This window comes from Lycorma delicatula, chromosome 4 (genome assembly GCF_047948215.1).
Source record: "Lycorma delicatula isolate Av1 chromosome 4, ASM4794821v1, whole genome shotgun sequence".
NCBI classification, from domain to species: Eukaryota; Metazoa; Arthropoda; class Insecta; order Hemiptera; family Fulgoridae; genus Lycorma; species Lycorma delicatula.
Genome location: NC_134458.1, coordinates 54,171,490 through 54,197,063, shown reverse-complemented (window position 1 = coordinate 54,197,063; position 25,574 = coordinate 54,171,490). Strand labels below are relative to the sequence as shown.

At 27.4% G+C, this 25,574-nt stretch overlaps 1 protein-coding gene across 7 annotated transcripts in view; it reads left to right on the top strand.

Annotated features, from left to right (window-relative positions):
* Nucleotides 1-25,574, top strand: part of NfI (Nuclear factor I) — a 989,818-nt gene that overhangs the window by 424,994 nt on the left and 539,250 nt on the right. For 4 of the 7 annotated variants that reach the window (XM_075362979.1, XM_075362973.1, XM_075362977.1 and 1 more), the window contains exon 1: nucleotides 10,147-10,281. The exons of the other annotated variants lie outside the window; for them this stretch is intronic. In XM_075362979.1, coding sequence (XP_075219094.1) covers nucleotides 10,201-10,281 — 81 coding nt within the window. In that variant the 5' untranslated portion in view covers nucleotides 10,147-10,200. Of the gene's footprint in view, nucleotides 1-10,146; nucleotides 10,282-25,574 lie in introns of those variants that run through there. 7 annotated transcript variants of the gene reach the window in all.

Here is a 25,574-nt window from a genome sequence, read left to right as displayed (position 1 = left end):
AGTTAATTCGTGGAAGTTGGAAACGGATGAATCGCCTGTAACGGTATACTACTACCAGTTAAGGTAATTTTTTCCTCCTCCTTACTCCGTTTCCGGTCTCTTCAGAGAAAACGACACAGGTAGTTTTTCATATACATAAATACTTATATATATTATAGGACACCTCTCTCAGCCATCGTGACAGATATTTACATGGATGAGTTTGAAAATACATTTTTACCTAAAAATTTTAAAAATCACCATATCCTTTTATATAAAAGATAGGTTGATGGTATTTTAATTATTTTTCATCAAAATAAAGATAATTACATAAATATAATTTTTAATAAAATGAATGCAATAAATCACAATATCAATTTCACAATAAATCATGAAATTAATAATAATAGTATTAATTATTTAGTATGATCATTGAAAAAAATTTTAATAATAATAGTTTAGAACTTTCTCTCTCTCTCTCTCTATATATATATATATATATATATATATATATATATATATATATAAAATCTAAACTATAATACAAGCTAATTCATCTCATCCATGGAGTCAAAAAGTGGCAGCTTTTAATTCTCTAATCTATAGAGCTATTTCAGACACAACAATTTAAAACTAAATTCCAATATAAATATTATAAAGAATTTAGCAGTATTAAATGGTTACAGTGAACAACTGATCAATAAATTATACTTTAAAATTAAAAATAAAATATATATAAAAGACACATAAAATTATCACATAATGACTTAGATAAATTTTATATAAAAATAGAATTTAACCGATTTTATAAATATTTTGATAGAATATATAATAACTATAATCTAAAGACAACATACACCACCAACAATAAAATTATATATACAATAACGATCATACTGGAATAGCAAACAAAAATATAAATATCTTAGATAAACAAGGAGTCCATGGTCTGAAATGTGAAGACTGTCACTTGGAATATATAAGTATGACCAACGGTTCTGTTTCTATTAGAGCCAAAGAGCACATTAACAATATAAAGAAAGGCCACTTGAATAAATGAAATTATGCTAGACGCATATTACAAAATAAACAACTATAATTCCGATAATTTTATTAAAATATTAGATATTTCTAAGGACGAAAAATTCAATATATATTATTATAAAAATAAATTAATCAATGAACAGACCAGATTTGAGGACAATATTTTATTTAAAAAATAATTATCAGGATGCCAAAACTGTCTCCCTCCAACCATTAATATTCATAACAACTGCGACCTTCTTACATAACAGACATGACTAACTTTATACTATGATGAGCAGTTGTGATTTTAAATTTACTTTTTACATAATTTAATTTTAACGATATAAATTAAAGATTAACTTTTCCTGAGGATGGTCGAATGACCGAAAGTACTAGAAAGGAGACTGCGGACGAATCCTTGGTAAGGATGTATTTCATTTATTTGTATATAAATACATAAATACTTATTTACTGTGGTATTTAATACGCTAAAAAAATAACCAAAGTTACACAAAAAAATTTATTCCCAAGAAAATCAATGTTTGTAGTTTAAAGGAAAAATATTAATCAAGTATTTATTTATCCCGTTTCTTCATTAAAGATGGTATTACGTAATGGATAATTTTAAGCGCTAAAACAAGCCTCATTTTATATTATTTAATGAAATAACCGAAAAGTGTGAAAACTACGGTCTATAGGGAGTACGGTGGAAATAAATAGTGGGTTGTTTTACGATTCACAACGCTGAAAAGAATTATTCTTCTCTGAAACCTAAAAATACGTTCGTCTGCATTTAAGAATTCAAAGTAATAATGCCTTAACGATTCAAAAAGACATAATAAACTGAATAATAGACATAATATACAGAATAAAGACATAATAGACTGAAGTATTAAACGAATGCCAATCACGTGAGTTGCACTCGTGTAGTTTTTTTTTATATAGGGGGTTCCAGTGCAGCGTGTGACATCAATGCAATAGTTTGGTCTTTTTCATAGTCATACCTGTTGGTCTTTATTACTATCGTACCGTTAACTGAGCCTTGGCATACAGCCGAAGTAATTCATTCATCTGGGACAATGACATGTCGCGGTAACCGACGATAAATTCATGTTAAGCCTTTATTAAAAAGGTTTTCCCTTTTTAGAAATGGAAATTTATTATAATTTTTTTTAAATCAATAGGTTTGTACTGATACATAATAAAAAACTGTAAAAACAATTAATATCGAGTTGGTTTTTAAGAATTTTTCTTTTTTTACTTCGCAATGTTTTTTTTCATGTTTGTCCTAAAATCCTGCATCCTTAATTTAACATACTTCTTGACATTGCCGATTGATGAAAGTTTGGACTGTTACTAAGGTCGGGCGACAATACAATATTCCACCATTACTTTTGCAAACATTCCCTCGTAAGAGGGTAAATTAAGGATGCGAGTGTAAAAAATTGCAAAATCTGCAAAACGGCTATGCGGGGTTTCAAGATATGACGTTATCGTTTGAAATCCAAATTAAGCTACTAATTAAACTCAAGCAAAGTATGATAATAATTTGATTAAAGTATGACTAAAAGGTATAAAGCAAGTTTTTACAAGTTTTGGAAAGATTTTGTAATATTATTAATTATTATATTTATTTATAAGTATGCTTACGAAAAAACACATAAACATATGTATTATTATACGGTATAAATCTAATATTTAAAAAAATATATGTCGAAAACATTTTTGAAATCAGGGAACCGACCGTTTTTAATTAAAATAACTTAGTTTACGCGTAGAGGATGAATTTTCGAATAAAAATATAATTAAGGAAATAAAACACGATCAAAATTTCATGTTATGGCACAGAAGCTCCCATCATTCTTTTTTTAAGTATTACAGGTTTTCTATGACTACATGTTCAAGAAATTTCTTTTTTCAAAAACTTCAGTAAGATGATAATAAAAAAAATCATTTTAAGACATTTTTAAGTGGGAAATCTAGTGGGAATAAGTGGGAATTAAGTGGGAAATGAGACAATTATTTGCATACATACACTTTCATTTTAATTTAATTTCTGACAGTTCATAATAATTTGACATTCAATATTTTTTTATATCATATAGTATTGACATTAATTAGATTATTTTTGTGTAGTTGTGATGTAATCTTTTAATTATTCAATATTTTTTTAACAAATATATGTATAACTAGCGTTCCCATCGCGGCTTCGCCCGCGCTAAATGAGTTACTTGCGTTTCCCGTCATGGTCAATTTTTTTTTGTTTTTTCTAAAAAAATAAAAAACCGTACAGACAGTGTACGGAGGTACACCTCTTAAAAATCGAAATTAAAAAAACAAATCCAAAAATGGTTTTAAATATTTATTTTAAGAGTATTTGCATGCCCAAATCTAGTGAATATCTCGTTTAATATAGTCGGAAATGGGAAAAATTTCAGATCATTGTTCAAAATTTTGTATCTTTTTCCCTTTTTTTCCAAGGGTGAATTTTGAAAAATCTAAACTTTTTTCATAAATATTTATATGAAGATATCATGAACATATCATGAAGTAATTTTTGGTGAATATAATCTTCATTTGTTACCGAGAAATTAAAAAAATATAGCCGGGTGTCAAAAAGCCATTTTATCCTTTTAAACTCGGAATTTCAAAAAATCCTTTTTTTGTGTGCACTTACACCGTAACAAGAACGTGTATACAAATTTTCTTCAATTTATCTCCAGTAGGTTTTGCTGGGCGTTGATTATGAATCACTCACGTTGTTGTTTTATACATTTGTTCATAATGGTGTCGAACGATCATTATTTTTGTGTGAATGTATTGTGTTTAAAAAAAACAAATATTAATTAATTTTGTGATAACAGTAAAATAAAGTAATATAAACTAGCTATCAGTCCGATCGGAAATAAAAATGTTACTTTAAATGTAATTTACCGCTAATTCCCCTTTTACCATTTTTACAAGGCGAGAAACCTTTTCTTATTTATCGTTTCATAAATTATATAGTTTTGTGTTTTATTTATGTTTTTATCTTCATTAACGCCTTTCCAACGTCCATTGATTATTGTTATAAAAATCAAAATATGAATTAATTTCTACGTTTTTTTTTTTAGTAAAAGATCTTTGATCGTCTTTATAATTTTACCAGTTTTACATAGCTTAATTCATCGTTATGATTTATTGAAAAAACTTTTTCAAGGTTGCACCCTCCGACCATAAAAAGATTAAAGATAGAAGATCAAATCTAAGATTTCATAACTGGAAGAATTTCGATTAGTAAATCTAGTTATTTATAGTTCAAAAATTTTTATTTTAAAGCGGTTGAGGAATAGAGGGTGTGGTTACATCAATATTTTTAAAGTAATAATTAAAGGCTGGCCATAAATGTTTTGCCTTCAATAAATATGAGCTTTACATTTATGATCTCTCTTGAATTATGTTGTCTAAATGACAGAATAAATTAACAGATTATTAAAATTTATTTTTAGCATTTTGTTTTGTACACGGGCAAATATTCAATTATAATAATATTTTATTTGTATTTTCATACGTAACTTCCTGAGTTAAAATTACCATCATCACATTATCAAAGTTTTAATAATGATAACATCTCAGTCATGAAAACTACATAAATAAAAAACACAGCAATAATAATAAAAAAAAACATTATACCCAGCTAGTATTATGATTATACACAAGTTTTTTTTTTACTGGATATGCTTCAACGTCAGTAACAATATCTAAAACCACACGAAAAAAATCGGGTTACAATTTAAAAGTATTCTTAAAAAATACTTTTTTATTCTTTATTTTAGTCTCTTTGAATTTTTTTTTCCAAAACAGATGTTGAAAGAGCAAATGGCAAAGAAAAGACGCAAAGAACTTCTTTTTTTAAAAAAAAACCTTGAAAGATTTTTCAATTTTTTTATTTATTTTTATCCCCCGTTAATTTTATTCCTCTGCAAGTAAATGAGAAAAAATGATGACTTTTTGCAAATTTCAAATTTTTTTATAATGATTAACTTTTAAAATGTAACATAAAAAGAGAAAAATGCCGTAATGATCACGAAATAAGAACATAAATTACTGCCTGCTGTTTAGGACTGCTGTTCATTAAACAGCTTATAAAAAAAACCTCTTTTTTTCTTGCTTTCAGTGCATTACCTGATCTAGCACGAAATAATTACCTATATTTTTATTTGCAAATATCGATTCAACTGGGACGTATGATAGTGTTCCTTTTTCTTTTTATACACATTATTTTATTTAAGTTATCAAAATAATCATAACTTTGTGTGTGTGTGGGCGCGCGCGCGCACACACACACACATATACATACATACACACGACTAAGGAATATTACAATAAGTATATAAATACAGTGGGTTCGGAAAGTCGCTGTGCGGTACGCTTTGGAATTATGTGGTGCATTTTGCTCTTTCGGCGTTAGGTTGGTTGCCTTGTGGTTTCGTTATAAGAGCAAGATATCGTACTTGCTACCGCATATAAAGATGTAAGAAAAGAACCGAAACTTTTCCCCTACAAAGTAATGTGTGCTCAAAAACTAAAACCTACAAATCATATCAAAAGGCTAGATTATTGTAAATAGTTGAAACGTTTTATTGACCAAAATTCCGTAGATATCCTCCACATTACGTTTTTTTACATATGAAGCGTGCTTTCATCCGAGAGGGTGTATTAATTCACAAAATACACGACTGTGGTCGACAATTAACCCCTATGAATAGTACGAACAATCTTTACACGAAGCGAAAATTGAAGTCTGGGTTGGTACGAGTAGAACACGCATAGTGAGTCCAATCGTTTTTGAAAATGCAGTTAATAATGATCGTTTTTGTACTGTTTTAAAAAACTTTATTATTCATTTAACAGAAGTGGAAATCAATCACGATTGGTTCCAACAATATGGCGCCACAGCGCACACAGCTAACAGGTCAATGACTTATTTACGAAATGTCTTTGGTGAACGAATCATTTCGAGGGGTTTGTAGTCCAGATTATTTTCTATGGGGGGGCAACAAAGAAAAGCAGTGTATCGCAACAGACCAGGCACGATTGACGAACTAAAAACCACAATAACAGTATGAGACATTCCAGTACGTCAGCCGGTTAAATCGTTTGAAAACAAATTAAAACGTGTACAGTGTAGCATTGATGTTTGAGGAGGTTCTTTTCAACACAATTTATAAACTATTCCAGTTATTGTAATATACGTTTCTATAAAATAATGAAATAATAAAAAAAAGTTTCGTCATTACACTTCCATAATTCCAGTGCTCAGAAAATTTCCGAACGTACTGTATATTTAAAAACGCTGCCCTATTTACTTTATAGATGTTCATATCTGTTATCCTAGGGTCCAATTTTAATTAATCTTATATCACTAGAAACCAATTTTTTGGTTTTTATTTGAAAAAAAAACGTAAAAAAACGGATCTTATTAATGGTTTTGATTATTTTTATTATTATTTTTTTAAACAAAATCTTTCATACTAAAAAAAAATGCTCTAAGCTTAAAAAGAAGTAGGGTATACAACGTTCATTGCACTCCAACTGTTTGTTAATGTGCATGCGTAAAGATGCTAATTTTTTATAATAAAAGGTTGACAGTTTTCACCAGAATATATTTTAGTTTTTTTATCAGTTCTGTATAAAACGACGTAATCCGAAGAATTAATGGAAAAGATAGAAGTTGAATGGTTTTCTCTAAATGCTTCCAAATTCTACAAATCTAAACTCGTTCATTTTCAAACGGTATAACCTATTGTTAACATTTGTACTTACAATCGGGTTAATAAATTTAATTGAATTTATATTTGAAAAAATATATATTAATTTCTTATGTCTCTGTTAGATCCATAACCGCATCATTTTTGGAAGACTTCATGGATACAATTTTCTCCTGAAAACAGTACACCCAGATTCAAGAAGAAAAAACAATCCTGTGATAAAGGTAGATGAGCAAGCGTGAAATGAAATGTTTTCCCGTTGAACTCTTCAGCTAAATGATTCATACCGTCAAAATATCACGCTAAGTTAACCAAAATTTAGGTTATATATACTCATCAATCCTTTTTATAACAAGGATTGGCTTTATAGAGAACATCCTTGAAAACACTAAACAAAAAGCAACGCCAATTAATACATGTTATATTAAAAGTGATTTATAAAGGTGTTAAAAGAAAAAGAGATTAAGAAAAGGAGAATATAAAGTAGCAAATTAATATAGATAACCTATGTTATTTTATTTGACTGTTTACTATAACAATAGTATTTTTTCGTTTGGTTGCTGTGGAAACCAGTAGGACAATGTTCAGTCACAATTTAACGAACTGAACGCTAACAATCAGTTGTGAATAATGCATTAACTCTAATTATTAAGGGAAATTCCAGGTAAACCATTGAAAATGATTTATCATGTAATTTATTGTACGGATACGTTGGTAAAACTGTTTTATATAATCGAAGACTCAAGGAAAGTGCTAGACTGAATGATTACAAGATCACAATATTCAGTGTACCCAATTATCATCGGTTTACGCTACATAATACAATAAATCGGTATACGGTATATGTTTAAGTTTTAATTTTCAAGTGGAATTTATAATGCAGCAAAAATATATATTTTTAAATTCTGTCGCCTAAGATTAATCAGTTTTTTAAAACCGCATTTTTTAAATTTTATATCAATTATGATATTTTATGAATATTTTTTTTGATTTACCCGACTTAGGTTACAAGTTAAGGATTTTTAGGATGTTTTATTTAACTTATTTTGCAAATAAAGCTAACTATTATCTTATTACTCGTTTATCTAATTCTATAAAATTCTATGTCGGTTAAGGAATAAAAAGAGTAATCATGGACTATTATATTTTTGAATTCCATACCAGGTAATAAATTTTATATATTTTTTTGGTGGAGCGCGTGATACCTACAAAAAATTGATAACAGACAATTAAAAATAACAGAAAAATGAAAAAAATATAATAAAAATATTAAGAAAAATGAATAAATGTTTTCTTGAGATTTAGTATATCGCCAACACAAAGCGGTTTAATGTTAAACGAGGCTCCGATCAGTAACATTATTTTTGAAAATTCTACTTCTACTTCCTAAGGTATTCTAATGTTGTGTAATTATCATGTTGTGATAATTATTCCAAAAGTTGGAATTGTTAATTATTTTATATTAGAAAAAGGAAATTAATTTGAGAAATCATGATGTTATCATAAGTGAAATTTAAGAACAGAAAAAAGGTATGCTCATAGATTTTATTACAGGCGAAATGTAACTAAAAAGGGTTACATAGCATACATCAGAACTACTAACTGATTCGTAGAAGAGTACTAGCAATTAAAAAAGATTTCTGCTCTAGTAAAAAATTAAGGTAAATGTTATTTTTTTTTTATCGTGGACAGCTGCCAATTTAAATGTTTTAATAAGAAATCCAGCAACAAAATCATGGAAAAAAATTACGGATTTCATTAATTTACAAAAGTGATAAACATATCCTCAAATTGAACCAAAAATTCAGTACATTAAGGAGTCGTTGAATATAATAAAAGAAAAGAGGAAAACAGTAAATTCCTCCTTACTGTGTAATAATTAGTATAAAAGGTCAATTTACAGGTAGTTACAAGAAATAAAGGAATCTTCTACCCAACTTCTACCAGCCAAAATAGGTACGAATTCGCTTCTTGAATCAAGAAACATTGACCCCCACAGCGCAAATCAACACCTAATTGGAATCTTTATGTAAATCAAGCGAGATTAAATTGTTTTTATATCGTTTTTTTACGTTTCAATAAAGCTTTTTCTTTTCTTATTTTTATAAACTTCGTTTCATTTTTGAGGGGCATTTTTATATAAGATTATATATAATTTAAAAATAGTAGAAGACTTTTTGTAATGAAAACAAACTAAATATACAATTTAAATGATAAAGTGTAAATGTTCTAATGTAAAATTAAGCTTACTCTAGCGGTAAAAATTTGTTGATATGATCTGTAGTCTGTTTGAACAACTCAACATCGCCACTGGGTCCGCGTCATATAAATTCACATAGGTATGGATCTATCGATACCCGATTTTTTTTACTCGTGTCTATTTCATAGTTTAGCGAAAGAGGAGAGAGAGAATCTACAGTTTCTAAGTGTAGGCTTACGAAATTGAGAGTAAGATTAACGGTATAGTGTTCATATCGGAACCTTATTAATTAGGTACGTCAAGAATCGTTCTCCACATATTTGAAAGGTTATGTTGCCCGAAAGGATACACGATTTTATCGTATGCAGAAGTGTAACGATGATAATACATTAAGGTACGGTTTACAAATTACACTTTCCTGAATCCCGATGTACACTTCCTAATACCCAGTGTTGTGAGTAAACCTTTCCAGCGTTATTTTTTCGTGTACAAAGCAACGACTCATAGATTTCAAGAATTTATTCTCGGCTATTATAAACGATTTGTTTAAAATAATATGTTATACACACAGACTTCCCGTTAGTAATTTTTGGATCGTACGATAGTAATGATAAACATCACTAATTTTTCGGTACGTCATTTCTTTTTTACGTATTCGTTTTACCATTTGCGTACGAAAAATTTGGTTTCTGACTGTATTCAGTACATCAGGCCATACGATCGTTCGTAGCTCGACTGTTGTTGTTATTATTATTATTTTACCCTTGTTATTATTATTATTAACAGGTATTAACAATTTTCATCGGTAATCATTTTTATAATAATTAACGAATATAATTTTTAAAAATTTTATCGTCTAAATAGCCAGTGTCTACTTTGTTATTAACTAACAGAAAATCAATCTCAAGTCGGCTCACCCGCTGAGGTAGTGAAGTATGTGCGCGCGTGTTACGAGGGAGCGTTCAGGGTATTGCGAGTGGAAGCCGGTAAGCCGCTGCTCTCATAAGCATCGCGGTATATATGTATACATAGGTGGTAGGTGGGATACATGAGGTCTAAAGGTAGACAGTCTGGAGTAGGCAGGCAGGTAGGGAAGGCACGTGGGTGCGCAGAACGTAGTGGGTGGTGCTCCGCCCCACGACCGCCCTGCGACCCGCCCAACGTGGATCCCTCCTTAGCCCGCTACCCGAGGATTGACGTTCAGTCGTCCGCGTGCTGTCGTAGCCGCCGTTTCTGCACGGCGTCATGTTTATTCCGGACACGCTACGGAGCTGTATGGTGGAGCCCGACGTTTCGACCTACCTGCAAGCTCCTTCCTCAGGCCAGGTTCAAGTGTTTTAAATTTATCTGCGTTTTGTTTTTCGTTTTGTTTTTTACTACCAATAATATCGGCATCCGCTTTAATTTCCTGCTTTGTCACCGTTGTAGATAATAGTTAATAGTTATATACATAAATATATATACTTTATATACATATCATATATATGTATATATATTTATATATATACATATACATATATACATGTCTATGTGTGTCTGTGTGTATATATATGTGTATATAATATACATATGTATAATATATTTATATACAGGCCTGTATATGGATGTTGTTTGATTTGGATGTTAGAATTTTTGAAAATAAATGAATAAACAAATTTGGTCGAAGGACATGGCTGGTGTCATCTGTTATCTTTGTTGCTATTATTGTTAATGTTAATTTTTGCTGTTGTTATTGTTGTTGTTATTGCTGTTGTTTTTTTAGTAGCGAGTGGTCGGTGACTCTTTAGGAGTAGGCTACAGTGCAAGCTGCATGCCCGCTGAACACATCTGACCTGTGCCTACGACGTCCACGGTGAAAGCGCGCTTCTGTTATATTTCGTACGGTCGCCGACTCGATGCTTCGCTCCGATCGTCTCAAAGATCCGATATCGGACCGTACGTATTGACCGCGCAAAATTACCATCTGACCGATCTACGCTCCGTCTACCGATAAGGATTCACGATCGTTTGTCCGTTTGCATTAAGAAGAATGGAGGCGTGGCTCACCTATAGAAAGCATCTTCCGATTGGTCCGAAAAATTTTTCTAAAGGCGGAGCTTTACGAGCCGATTGATTTTTTCCTTCTCCTGTGAAGATGAAAGAAAAAATATAGTGTTGAATCAAAGAAATAGTGTGTGCTGTGCTAGTGCGTGATACACCGTACGTTTATAATAGTGTCTTCGGTACGACTTATACGAACTTCAGGAGATACGAAACGGAAATTATGTGTTACGTATTGCACAATCGTTAAAAAAAATAATAGTAAAATTAAAATAACTGTTGAATGTCGGTATATAATGCGTGATGTACGCGGATAATCTGTGAGAATGTGACGTGACAACACTGTTGTGTTCGGTGGCAGTTATGTATCAGACTGGAACTTATCCCCCCACAGTCGGCTACCAACCCTCGAGCTGGCCTGGCCATTGCTATTCTCATAAGGTAAACCCGTACAACAACCAAGTAAATTCAGTCCCTTCAATTAAAATAACACCCACCCGCCAAAAAAATAAAATTAAATAAATAAAACAACAGAGAAAAAATAAAATTTTACCGCTCTTTTTTTAAATTTATATATTTTTTAGTTTAGTTTTCCTTTTAAAACTGTGTATTCCATGTTTTTTAGGGGAAGTATTAAACCGTTGTGTCGGTTTACATTCTTACTTAAGTCGGGTGTTTATAAAAATACTGACGATCGTTTTGGCTCGGTTTCATTTTAAAAGCGGCGAAGAGCTCGCTTTGGTTTTGCGATACGATAATATTATAGCGATTAAGCAGAGTATGTATGATGTAAAGCCGTAATTCGTGTGGGGTATTTCATAAAATCTCGTTTTACAGTATCTCTCTACCTGTAATTTTAATTAAAGTGCATGTAAGTTGTGAATGTAGAACGTGTGGCGTACAGAATTGCATTTCCATTGAATGCCACGGCACGAACAACGCCCGATATATTATAAAATTAATGGACGGGTCGTTGGGCGTGTTTCAATTTCAAGAATGTCTTACATACAGATTAATTGTTTACAACATAAATTTTAAGCAGAACGTAATTACTTATAATTTTTAAAGATATATATGTTTCTTTTTTTAAATTAAAACTTTAATTATGACGCAAGTAAACAGATAACGTGAATTATAACGCTACGGTAATTAGAGTCTTTATAGCGTAAACGGTGAGAATCATTTATTTTTGAAATCGAGCGATGGCGATAAACTATCATCGCATAGTCTCCGGTCGAAAGCCGATCCGATACTTAAAAATAGAAAAAACAGGCTTAAATTTACAACGGAGTTTAAAGTTATAAATAAAATAAAGTTTACTTTTACCGCACGATCTTCTAAAGTTACATAAAATTACAGTTTCATGAATATCTATCTATGAATTAAACTCTCTTTGAGAATATACCGTTAGGTTATTATTTTAAATCGACGGTTACAAAACTTTTTTTTAAATAAAAAATCTAGTATAGTTATCTTAAAGAAAGAAAAAAAGGAAAATCGCATATTATGTCATTATTTTTGATAAAAATATAAATTCTAAATAATAGAATTTTTATATTTATTAATTAGGAATTAACACAACAAATTTTAAAACTATACAATTCATAATTAAATTAATATCTAAAACCGATATCTTTTAATCTTTAACCTATTTATTGAAAAATTATAAAAATATCAAAAATTCATAATTTCTTACAAAAACAATGCTAAAAAAAAATAATAAATTTATTTACTAAATTATACAAGCGAATTACTTAGATAAAGTATAAATATATATTTTTTTAAATATATAATTTATGTTTTATAACGAAAATATATTAAGATCGTTAATGTATACTGTAAATTAAACATTTATGTATGTAATTGAGTAAAATAGTTCACCGTTTTTTGTTTTTCGTATTGTTTTTTTTAGATTATTATTTGGTGCTTTAATATCGGAATCGCTAAATGAAACGCTAACATCGATTAGCGAAGTGTGTAATTATTCCCTGTAAATATATATTAAATCATCAACTAATATAATAAAATAATAATATAACAAGTATTAATAAATATCAACAATAAAGTAATTAGATATAGGTTAAAATAACTGCTAGAGTAACTATGCGTGTGGTAACGCAAAGAGCGCCCAACGACGTAGGCCTGCCTATCCAACGTTAAAATTACTGCGATCCCGCGTGAGGTGCTTTCTACTCCCATAGCCTGACCGATATTAATATAATTCGAATTCCTATTTTAAAACATAGCGAGTTATTTATTAAACGTGGTGGTCGCTTGAGTGATATAAGTGTTTTATATAAGAATATTCTTGAAAATTGAATTGATTATGTGCTAATATTAGGTCTATTTTTTTTTTCATCGCTAACTCTTAAATGTATAAATTATTTAACGAGAGTATTACGGTAATATTTATGTATGAATGAGTTTGAATGTGTTTTTGTATGTGGAAATGCGTACAAAGGTTAATTAGGTTATTTTTTAGGGACTTTTAAAAATTGTTTATATATGAATGTATTCTATACGCCTGTTATAAGGCGAATTAAATTAAGTGCAACTTCTGATGAGTGAATTAACAACCGTTTTTCTGGTGAGTAATTTTTCCTTTATATTAACATTTATTATTTATTTAAATTTTTTAAAGCAAAATGCTTGAAATATTTTAAGGTCGTGGGTTTAAATTATGGTTTCGGCTTTGGGTTTTTGCGCTATTTCATAATCTTTAATAATTTAAAAAATAATTAATTATATTTTTATTTATTTTTTAAACTATATTTTCGCTATTTACAAAATATAGGCTAATATATTTTTCTTTATGAAAATATTTACTAATAATTTAAATAAAATCAACCGGGAATAGAAATTATTTTATTTTGTAACTTTATAAATTTGTAGAAGTAACGGTTAAATTAAAACATTTAAACGAATCTATTTTAACCGGTATATTGGATTAACTAGTGTCACGTTTACGTTTTTTTAATAAAATATATTTATTCTTTAAAGTAAAATAAATAAATTTCCACATCTGGAATAATTAAATTACAATATCATTGAAAACTTTTATGACCGAATCGAATCGCAAGTAATCGATCGTAGAAGCGCTAACAGCATAATAATCCGAGTCGATTTATGAAAAACTATGAACTCCACGTAGTATTTAAAAAAAAAAATTAATTTAACCGATTTTCTTTCACGTTATCTTTTGGAAAAAATAAATTCTTCTCACTATTTTAAATATTATCTTGTCCTATAAAATTAACTTTAATCGGGTGCTTAACGAAATATTAATATTTTTAACACTATTAAATGTTTATTATTATCAATTGTTTGCGGTCTGACACGATAATAAATCTGTGCTATAAATATTGTTATTATTATTGTATAACGATTCGATAAATGGAGATTTATTTCTAATAATTAAAATCTTATATACTTCGTAAATAAAAACAAAATTTATCGATACATTATTTTATTTTTCAAAATTATCGTTTGTGGAAGAAGATCCAACCGTTAATAATAGTCTTATTAATGCATATTTAATTAATAAACTCTCTATACATGTAGAACTGTCTAATTTAAAAATTCGAATTATATATCGGTTAGCATTTTTATATTTCAATAGCTATACAGAATATATGAGATAATTATTTAAAAAAATAAATAAATAAATAAACCTACGGGGACAGTTTTCTTGTTTCATTTTTAAAATCAATCCACTATTTTAAATTTTCAAATCAAACGATTATAATTATCGCTCAAAACCTTTTAAAAAATTATACATTTTTGAGATTTAATCGGAAATAGAATTTTATAAAGGAAAAGATTTAATAAAGGATGAGAAAATGTATTACCTAATAATTATTTTTAAATAAAAACATCTGTAATCAGTTAATTTAAGGAGGGAAAAATGAATAATAAATTATTATACATTATTATTTTATAAAATATATTTTTCCATAAATTTCGTGTTGAATAGATCGGTGATTTAATAAAGTAGTTTTATAATTCTAAGATATAGAAAATAAATTAAATAATATATTTATTTATTGTTATAATAAATTCATTGAACTGCTTAATTGTGGTTCACAAATAAATATTTCTAAAAATCAAAATCTATCCCTTTATTTTTACTTATAAATGAAATTCGCTAATAATTTTCGTACGATTTTTTTTATAAATACATTACATCTTATTCGTTTCAAAAAATGTTCTTATTAGAAAAATTTTATATTAAGAATTTCCTACATTAGTAATTAATTTCTATTATTTAAGTAAATAATTAAAATTTATTATAATGTAATTTTAACTAATTTCGTTCATTTTTCAAACATTTTTTATTTATTTATTTTTTTTAATAATATTTCGGTGTTATTACGTTTTAAATTTGGTAAAAAAAAAGTTTCGTATCAAATACTTATAAATTTAGATATAGTGATATTCCTTGCTTGTTATCCGGTCGAATTTAGCCACTCGTATAGAATGTTCTGTATTATAATATTATACATAAATACTTTACTTAAAATTATAATTATACATTTTTTTATTTTATTGTCGTGCTTGAAATTATTCTCTTTCAAATATTTATCAAAAGATTGTGAATTTTAAAAAATATATATCGTAGAGTATAATTTATTTGGGATTTTTCGTTCCTAATTAACTAGCAAAAGTAAAACATTTTCTTCTTTTTTTTTATACAAAATTTATCTAAACCTGTATTTTTTTAAAGCAATACGACTGAATTTTTTTTAACTAAAAACTAAATAATTGAGTTATATTTCCGATTAGTTTCCATGTCTCCTTTATTTTTTTTTATAATAAGCAAAAATATTAAAAAGTATTTTTTTAGGAAAATAATAAAAACTTGTAACGAAACTGCTTACAGAAAAAATTATTTAAACAAAAACTGTGTTATCTATTTATGTTTACAATATTTCATTAAGATCGTAATCAAAATCGCGGTTATGCATTCTTTAGAAAATAATAAATATAAATAAAAATTAATATAATCGTGTAAATAATATATATATTTATATATAAATATGAAATAAAATTTCATAATATTATTAAGCTTTATAGACTAAACAGTAAGTATACCATTGAAAACATACATTGTATTATTTAAAGGTTAAAATACGCACTAGTCATTTAGTATCTTTAATTGTAAAATGATGATAACAAGCAGACTTATAAATTCTTTAGATATGATTAATGAAATTAAAATAGGTTATAAAGAAAACAAATGAGTATATCCAGTTTAAACTTCATAATAGTTTGCATGACCTACGTTAGTATTACAAGATATTAAAAAAAAAAAATAGTTTATTATTAAATGCACCTACTGACGATCTGATATTAATGTAGGGTACATAATGCGGATTCGATTAATCTATATCTGTTTTAGGAATTATAGATCGGTAAGAGTTTAGGAAGGTTGTTCTGTTATTACTAACAAAATAAACAAAAAAAAATGTTACCATCGAAAACTCCGCGACCATGTAAATCTACGTAAAATGAAATCCTGATCGACAAAACTGTGAATGACGGGGTATTACTGATACACAATCGTAAAATAATTATAGCATGCGTGGTAGAAGATAAAGTTAAATTTACTACATACTTTTCTTTAACAATTTTCCTGAAATTATTTTAATGAAATAATGACTTAGACGTTTTCTTGTACCATACTTTCCACCCGGTATGAAATTAAAATTTCCCTACATTTATGTAGGCTATAAAATATTTAATGAAATTAAATAAGTGAATTATGATCTAAAATTTTATTTTTCCGTTAATCACTTAATTAGTCTTTTTTATATTTGATACATTTTATACTCTTATTTGTTATAAAAATTATCCCTTTAGCAAATTTGTTCATCTTGTTCCCGTTATATACATTATTATAGCCGACCTATCTAAGATTTTTCAGATAGAATTTTTGGGGAAACATTTCTCTCCTATTCGCTTTGAAAAACTTTGTTTCTATATTCATAGTTTCGTTTAATTAATCGCGGGACACGATTCGTTTTGTAAACGTTGTTTACAAAAATGTTAAAAATAATTGTTACTGAATTCATAAACATTTAAAATTAGTTGAACTATTAAATTTTGCAATATATAACTTTAATTCGATATCGTTCTCAAATGAGATTTAACATTTGAGAAAATTAAATTCTTTTACCATTTAATAAAATTTTGTATTTACATCGTTAATAAATAATCGTTAATAAATCTATTTTACATTAATTTAATTATAACATAAGCAATTTTTTAAATGATTTTTTTTACCGGGTTGTTTTTGTATAATTTTATTAAACCGCCAAAAGTCAGATGTTTTACTAGTTTACCTCATTAATTTATAATAAATACATTATTTTCGATTAAAAATTTAATTTTTTCGACAATTTCTGTTTGAGGATTACTTATAGGCCAACTACACATTTTTTATTACTCAAACTTGACTTTTATTCGATTAAAAATATTACAACCATACTGCTAGACATTAAACATTAGCATATTTCAAACTATTCCGTGTAATTAATTAATTTTAAAACGTTGTAATAAACGAATTGTTAAACTACAGAAAACAACGTTTAACCGTCGTACCATATTTGTTTCTCATTCGTATCTTTTTTCTACCAATTTTAAACTTTTATATACTTTTTCTTAGAAGTGTGTGATAAATGTTTAACAAAATCTGTAACGTACCTTGTAGTAAAAATATTTTTACATCTATGAAACTGTAGTTCCTTAGCTGATGATTTGATTTAAGAAATAATATACAAGTAACAAATCATCCATTAATACATTTTTAATAAAATATTTAAATATTATTTAATTATAATTTTTCTATTAAATTTAGTAATAAATTATACGTTAATGTAAAGGCCTGCCGTAATTTTTTTTCATTGCTCATAAAAGTAAATAAAATAAAATATCAAATAAACAGATTAATATTTTATCTTTACTATTTGAACAAAAAATTGTAATTAAACAAAAATTTTGGAATATATTTTTTTAAATTCCCAAAAATCAAGGTAATCTGAAAAATAAATATTTCGTATTAAATACTGTTTTATAAATAATTCACTCCAACATTTTTATTAATAGACTCTTACGTTTATTTCGGGTGATTAATTTGCATTTACAACACTAATTTCCTCTTTTATTTCGATTTTATTATTAAATTAGGAACATGAAAATTATACAGCTACAAAACCCGCAACAGTTACATAAATTATACATAAAATATATGTTCATAATTCAATTATTTCGGTGTTAAAAAAATAATTAAATCAGATTATACTCAAATTAATAACTTGAAATTTAAGAAAGTTTTCGGGAAATTGAATATAAAAAAATTTCGGTAATACGCTTGAAAATATACAAAAATATACCTGGCGATCGATAAACGGGAAATAATCACTGTTTTATCTTCTGTAGCTGTATCTTTTACGCGAATGATCCAATGACGGATTTTTTTTGTATTTTACTTAATTACCGGAGCAAATGAAAACCTAGCAAATGAAAAATCCGATTATAATTTCATCCGAAAGTATCTGAACTGAACGATAAAGGATTAATGAAAATAGATAAATATTGTAGGGATAAAAAGAAAAAAGTATTTATATATATTTTAACGTAATATTATAATCCCAGACCAGTTACAATAAATTGAAGGATTAATTAGTTAAAAGATACAAATCTATTTTACAGGTAATAAAAGATTCTACATCTTTTTAATAGTTTAAGAAACTAAATATATATTTAAATAAAAATCGTTGAAGAAAACTATGATTAAAAATTATAGTCAGTTTCCATTTTATAGGAAATTGTTTAAACTTATTTACTCTTTAATTTTTCAACACCGAATTTATTATAATCCTTTTTTAAATATTAAAACAAATGAAATCTAGTATTTTATTATCTATTACTTAAGTCTACGTAATATAAAATAGATCAAAATGTTCACATAAGGAAAAGGTCGAACTTTTTTTTTATTACATTCTCTCGGTTAATTTTACATAAAGGTCGAACTACTTTTAGTTTGATTATTTATATACTCGGGCTAGGTTATATCTAAAAATAGATTTTTAATTAATTAACATTCGCGTTTTTAATTAAAATAAGTTTTCTTTAATTCAGTCGATAGATTTTCACTATTTAAAAGTATAAAAACATGAAATAGTAGCTATACGTAAAATGTAATATAATATTAACTTTGATTAAACATGACACGAGCGCTCAGCGGAAACTTTCTGCGTACCATATCATAGCGTAAATGAATAACCGTTTTATTTTAAATATATAAAAGAGAGAGATAAGTAAATACGAGACGAAATATGACATGTAAATAACTACACGCATTTGTTTTTTACTGCAAATAAAATTATCTGAGATTACAAGTTTATACATTTTTCTATTTAAGTACGGCTTACGTTCGATAACAAAGACCATCTGAAACTTTCCTATGTGCATACATAAATAGAACTTTAAGAATACGAGCTTCGTTTAGAATTAGTTCACATTTATAATTTCGTCTTTTTTGCACCAAAATCAAAAGAATATTTTTAGAGGTTCAGATATATATTCATTCTGTAGGTAACCATAATTTAGGTACTTAGGTTCCATAATTTAGGTTCAAGTAGCTTGTAAATTTCTAGTTAATTAAAAATATAATCATAAAATACGAAACGATTAAATAAAAGAGATAGTAGAACATATTGATATGTAAATATAACGCGATAATAAACAAAATTAGTGTAGAATATGTTGAAAAATATCTGAATACGTTACGTAACAGAAATTAAACAAGGATAAAGATAATTCAAATTTATTTAATTAATATTATTTAAAAACTCATCAACAAAAGCAATATTTCATTTATTAACATTATTAACAGAAAAGTACCAAGTAGTATTCACGTTAAACAGAAAACCGAACGTTAAAAAAACAAACCGAATTAAATTTATTATTACAACGTTTAAAAAATGTCTATTCTTTTATTATACGTTCAACATATAATAAAATAATGAAGCTAGGAAAGGTAAATAGTATTCAACAAAGAAATCATAGTGTTCTTAGCAGAAAATACAATGATAATTATTATCTCAATAACAACAAATTTAACGTTTAAAAAACTCATCTTCATTGAGTTTAAAGACAATTGAAAATTTGTGACTATACCTGATTAGAATGACTACGAAAATAACTGAAAGGACCTAATTATTTGTAAAACATGATATTTGAGAAAATTTGTTTCGGTTTGTCTAAAAAAGTCATAGTAATACATAATTTTCTTCTCGATTGTTTCGACAAAAATCATCCAGAATTTTATATTACGAGTACATTATTCATTTTATTTTGATAATGTATTAATATTTTTTTTATCGACATTTCGAAGAAAAGTACGGGATTATTTTCGGTCACGTGATATAAGGGGAGTGGGGGTGAAAATGAATTTTCTTTACGTTTTGAGGTATGAGGAGTAGGCAAATACCATTCATTTAAATTGTAGTTTCCTTATATATTATTTATAGTCTTATGTATAACATTTTGTGGCTCAAAAATCCCCAAAACTACTCGATCAATTTTGTTGAAATTTATATATACTGTAGTAATATATCGTAAGTTGTGCATGTGAAAATTTTAAGAAGATTGATTAAGTTACGCTCAATTTAAGGTCGAAAAAATTTGAGCGGAACGTATTAAAAAATATTTAACTTCATATTACATATTTTCAAATAACGTAAAGTCAATTTTCTGAATAGGATTATTTTAATAATAAATATTAAAGATAAAATTTATGAATTTTATACTGCTAATTTTATACTCATTTAATCCAACATAACAAATACTGCAATAATAATTTAAAATGTTTATACGATTCTAACGTTACCTTTGTATACATTTTTTTAATAAATTTTAATTAGTACACAGGTCTTATTTAACTAATTATCAACATTCGTTAATAATGTTTTAAAAGTACTAATAAGTTTATACAAACCTATAATTTCAATTGTTTTAATGTTAAGTCTTATTGGTTAGATTTTAAAGTTGATTCATTAGCGGGATAATTATCTAATGGATTAGAATTATTTTAAACGAATAACTTGCATAAAGATAAACAATACGACTAATGAATGGCAAGCGAAACAAACGTTTAAAAAATTACGAAATATAAAAAATATAGCGTACATTCTTTATATAAGGCCGGCGAAATAAATGTACCTGAGATTATATAAATGACAAGATGAAAGGGTAAGAAAAATAACGAAGCTAATCTTTGACAGCTTGTGTAATCAATCCTATTTGCATGCTTTTAATGTATCTGTAAACAAAAACAACTTCGGACGCTCATTTGTTATTCCCATGCCTAAGTTATATTACGATAGAAGCGTTATATTCGCGTACCCCTCCCTATATTATTAAATTACCCTTCTCTTTTTCTACTACTTTTCTGAAACATATCTGTTCGAATAATTTTGGTAATAATTAACTACAGAAAGTTCAACCTTTTTTCTATTTCATGTCGGTGTAAGAAAAGGATTCATAATCTAAAAATCTTTAACGCTTTATGAATTAAATCGAGCTTGAAATACTGTCCCACGAAGAAACGGAGAAACGTTCAAGACATCTACTGGTAAAAGTTATGAAAAACGTTCATATAAACATAGTTCTGGGAACGCTTTGTTTTCGAGTTACGGTCAGCGAAATCTTTCGCCCGGATTTCAGTCGTCTATTAAAAGAAGCCCTACTGTAATTTTTCGACCTAAATTAAGGAGTAATATTGGTAGTTTCTTATATAATTTGAGCAGAGAAATTGGATGAAATAGGTCCCAGAACTGTAATTCCAGTATTTTTTAAGATATCCGACGTAAAACACAAAGTTCTCTGTCGAAAAACAAGTTTTTTTTTAGGTTTGTACTACAGTAGCTTACTTTAATGACTAATAAATGCTGAAGATTTAGTAACAAAACTTATAGAGAATTTATTTCTGAGAAAATTAATGTAAATACAACCAATAAAAAGTAAATAAAAACTTTTAAAAATCCCTTTTTGACGGAAACAAAACAGACGAAAAATAGACAGAAAATCGTATTATTCTTTCTGTACCTAATAAACATTCTTTTTAAACATTATGCGATGTATCAGCATTTACAAACGAAAGGGTGATTTTCAATTTTGTCTATTTTCTATTGAAAGCCAAGTAAATCATCGGATTAATGATAAACATCGTGTAATTCAGTCTAGCCCAGGTACAAGGCGAGTGGTTCATGTCGCATCTGGTTTGTCAAAAAATAAAGTGCGGCGCATCCTCCGAGAAGGAAAACTTTATTCTTTCCGGCTGCAGAAGGTTCAATTTTTTTTGCCAACAGATTACCCCCACCTGTTAAACGTCTGACATTGTAAATTCTAGACAACGCTGACAAGGTAAATTCAATTCTATTTTCACTTCAATTTCAATTTTATCCTTTTTATGAGAAACCGAGTCTTCAATTCTAAAAATAGTCATTTATGGAGCGAAGAAAATCCGCATAGTACTGTGGAAACTAGTTCCCGACGTAGATTTCCCATTAATGTTTGATGTGGAATTATTTATGAGAAAATTCTGGGATAATCTGTTTTCAATAAAAACCTTACGACAGATGCATACGTTCATTTCTTGAAAAATAATTTGTCGGCTCTTTTGGAAGATGTACATTTGTATACTATATTGCAAATGATTTTCCAGCCCGATGGTGCAACGCTAAATTTATCTTTAGTAGCTAGAAATCACTTGAACGCTAATTTCTTAACCTGGATTGCACGTCGTGGATCGATCGATTGGCCACTACGATCCCCTGACTTAATTCCACTAGATTACTTCATTTGGGGCCGTATGAAAACGATAGTATATCGACAAAAAGTTTATACTGAAGAAGAGTTACTCATTAAAATACGAAACGCTATTGAATTTATACGAAGCGATCCTGAGATGAAATGAAAAGCCACAGGAGATATTTTACGTTGGGCAGATTGCTGAGTACATTGTGAAGGAGGGAATTTCGAACAATTTCTGTAACTGAGGATTTTTATTCTGTTACCGTTTATCATTTCATGTATTTTATTTTTGCTATATTAAGAATAATGTTTATTAGGTACAGAAAGACTAATACGATTCTGTCTATTTGTCGTCTGTTTTGCTTCAATAAAAAACCGATTTTTAAAAGTTTTTTATTTACTTTTTAATAGCCGTATTTAATTAATTTTCTACAGGTTTTGTTACTAAATCTTCCGAATTTATTAGTCGTTTAACAAAGTTATTGTACTACAAACCTAAAAAAAACTTGTTTTTCGACACTGAATTTTGTGTTTTACATCGCATATGTTAAAAACTACTGAAGTTACAGTTCTGTGACCTATTCTATCCTATTTCTAAGCGCAAATTATACGAGAAACCACCAAATTTACTCCTTAATTTATATCTCAAAAATTACAGTAGGGCTTCATTTTATTAGAAGAACTGAAATCAGGGTGAAAGATTTCGCTAGCCGTAATTCGAAAACAAAGCTTTTCCAGACCTATATTTATATGAACTTATTCTATTATTTTCACCAGTAGAATAGGTCCTGAAAGTTTTTCGGAGATTTAAATTCGATAATTTGGAACACAATTAGATCGGATCAATGAAAATTCGTAAGTTATCCTTTACACCAGTTTCTATTTAAGGTTATATGATAGAAAAAGTCACTGTGAGTCAAAAAAATTTCAATTAATTTTTTTTTTTTTTTTTAGAAAAATGCTCAGAATTACTAGAAGTTAAAAGAATGCATTGAGTTTACGATACCGTGCATTGAAAATAGATCTAAACGGGGGGAAGTGTAGGGCTATAAAAATGTTTTGTTTTTTTAATTTTATTTAGTAGAAAGAGCAAAAAATTAAACGTAATTAAAAAATTAGGCTATCTTCGTAAATTTTTATGGTTAAAAAATGATTGTAAGAAATTAAATAAGCTTCCAAATTTATATGACCTATTTTTACGTGAAACGATTATTTTTAAAGAACCAACAAAAAAAGATCTTAAAAAAAATAAAATTTACCAAAGATTAAAAAACTTATACCAAGTAAATTTTTATCGTATAGAAACGAAAATATAAAATTAAAAACAATTTAACAAAATTAAAAAAATAAATTCCCTCATTTTTCGATAAAATTATTTTTCTTTTTTAATACTGAAAAATTCCGATTATTGCCAGTTACCCTGATTTACTCCCCCTTCCGCTTACAAAAAATTGTTAGCATAGACTCATCAGATCCTTAATTCTGAGCATGATTCTGAAGAACTTCGTAGATGAGAATTTATTCTACTATTATGCTATTTTTCTGATACTTCTACGCTACGGTATTTAAATTAACTTCCTTAGTTTTTTTTATTGAATTAAATCTAAAGTAAAATTTAATATTTTTGTTTATATTTGCTCTTGATTAATCTTAGCCTCATTTACAGAATCGGAAAATCTTTACGAATACGAAATGGATTATTTACAGAAAATATATCTGATAAACTGATATGGTACATAATACATTGTATTTTGATAATTTAATGGGATATATTAAATTCATAAAGGGAATATGTTAGATATCTCGTAGTACTACTCACCGTTAACGGATAATTCGGACTATCAAATTGTGTATAAAAAATGTTATACTGTAAAATGAAAATCTAATTAATTAATAAACAAACACTTAAAAGTGTTTATGTTATGAATCAGTTGAGGTAAGTTATTATAAATAACGATGCGTACATTACGTGCTTTTATTTTTATTTTTTTCTGTGCATGCTATTTTTTTTCAAATTGGCAGTATTTTTTTGTGTTTTTTTTTTTTTTTTTTTGCTTAGGCAAACTAATTATTTATTTATTATTTTTTTTTACTACTAACTTCTGTTTTTATAACTTTGTACTTATTGTGATAATTCATCAGGTGTTATCTGATTTATTTTGGTTTTAAAATAACATCCATTGCTGTCATTTATCTATTTTTTTTTTTTTTTTTTTTTTTTTGTATATTTTGATAAATTTATGTTCTACCGTTTAGAATATTAACAATCATCTTTCTCCTATAAATGGCATTCCTTTATTATGTAATTCAAGATGGTTAATATGGTGAAAATATATCAATATAATTCCTTATAAGAAATTGTTTATTAAAAATCGTACGTAACATTTTATTAGTCATATGAATAAAAATTAAGGTTTTTTAATTGATAGATTTAATTATAAAAGAAAATTATCTACAGTTTAGTTATATAAATAAAACGTGGGCTGTCAAAATTGTATATCTTCTCTTTATATATAAGATGAACAGAAAACATTATTCGGTGTTAAATGGTGAACTATATCGACAATTTTTATTTAACAAATCAAAACTTGAAACATTAAAACGTTCATCATGCTCATTACCTTTTGGATTTCCTATGGTTAATATTACTTATTTATTAACTTTGTAAGTGTTATCTATAGTTAGTTATAAATTTCAGGTAAAATCTATTTATTAATTAATTAAAGAGGAATTTGATTGCAACTATTGGTTTTAAAGTTATA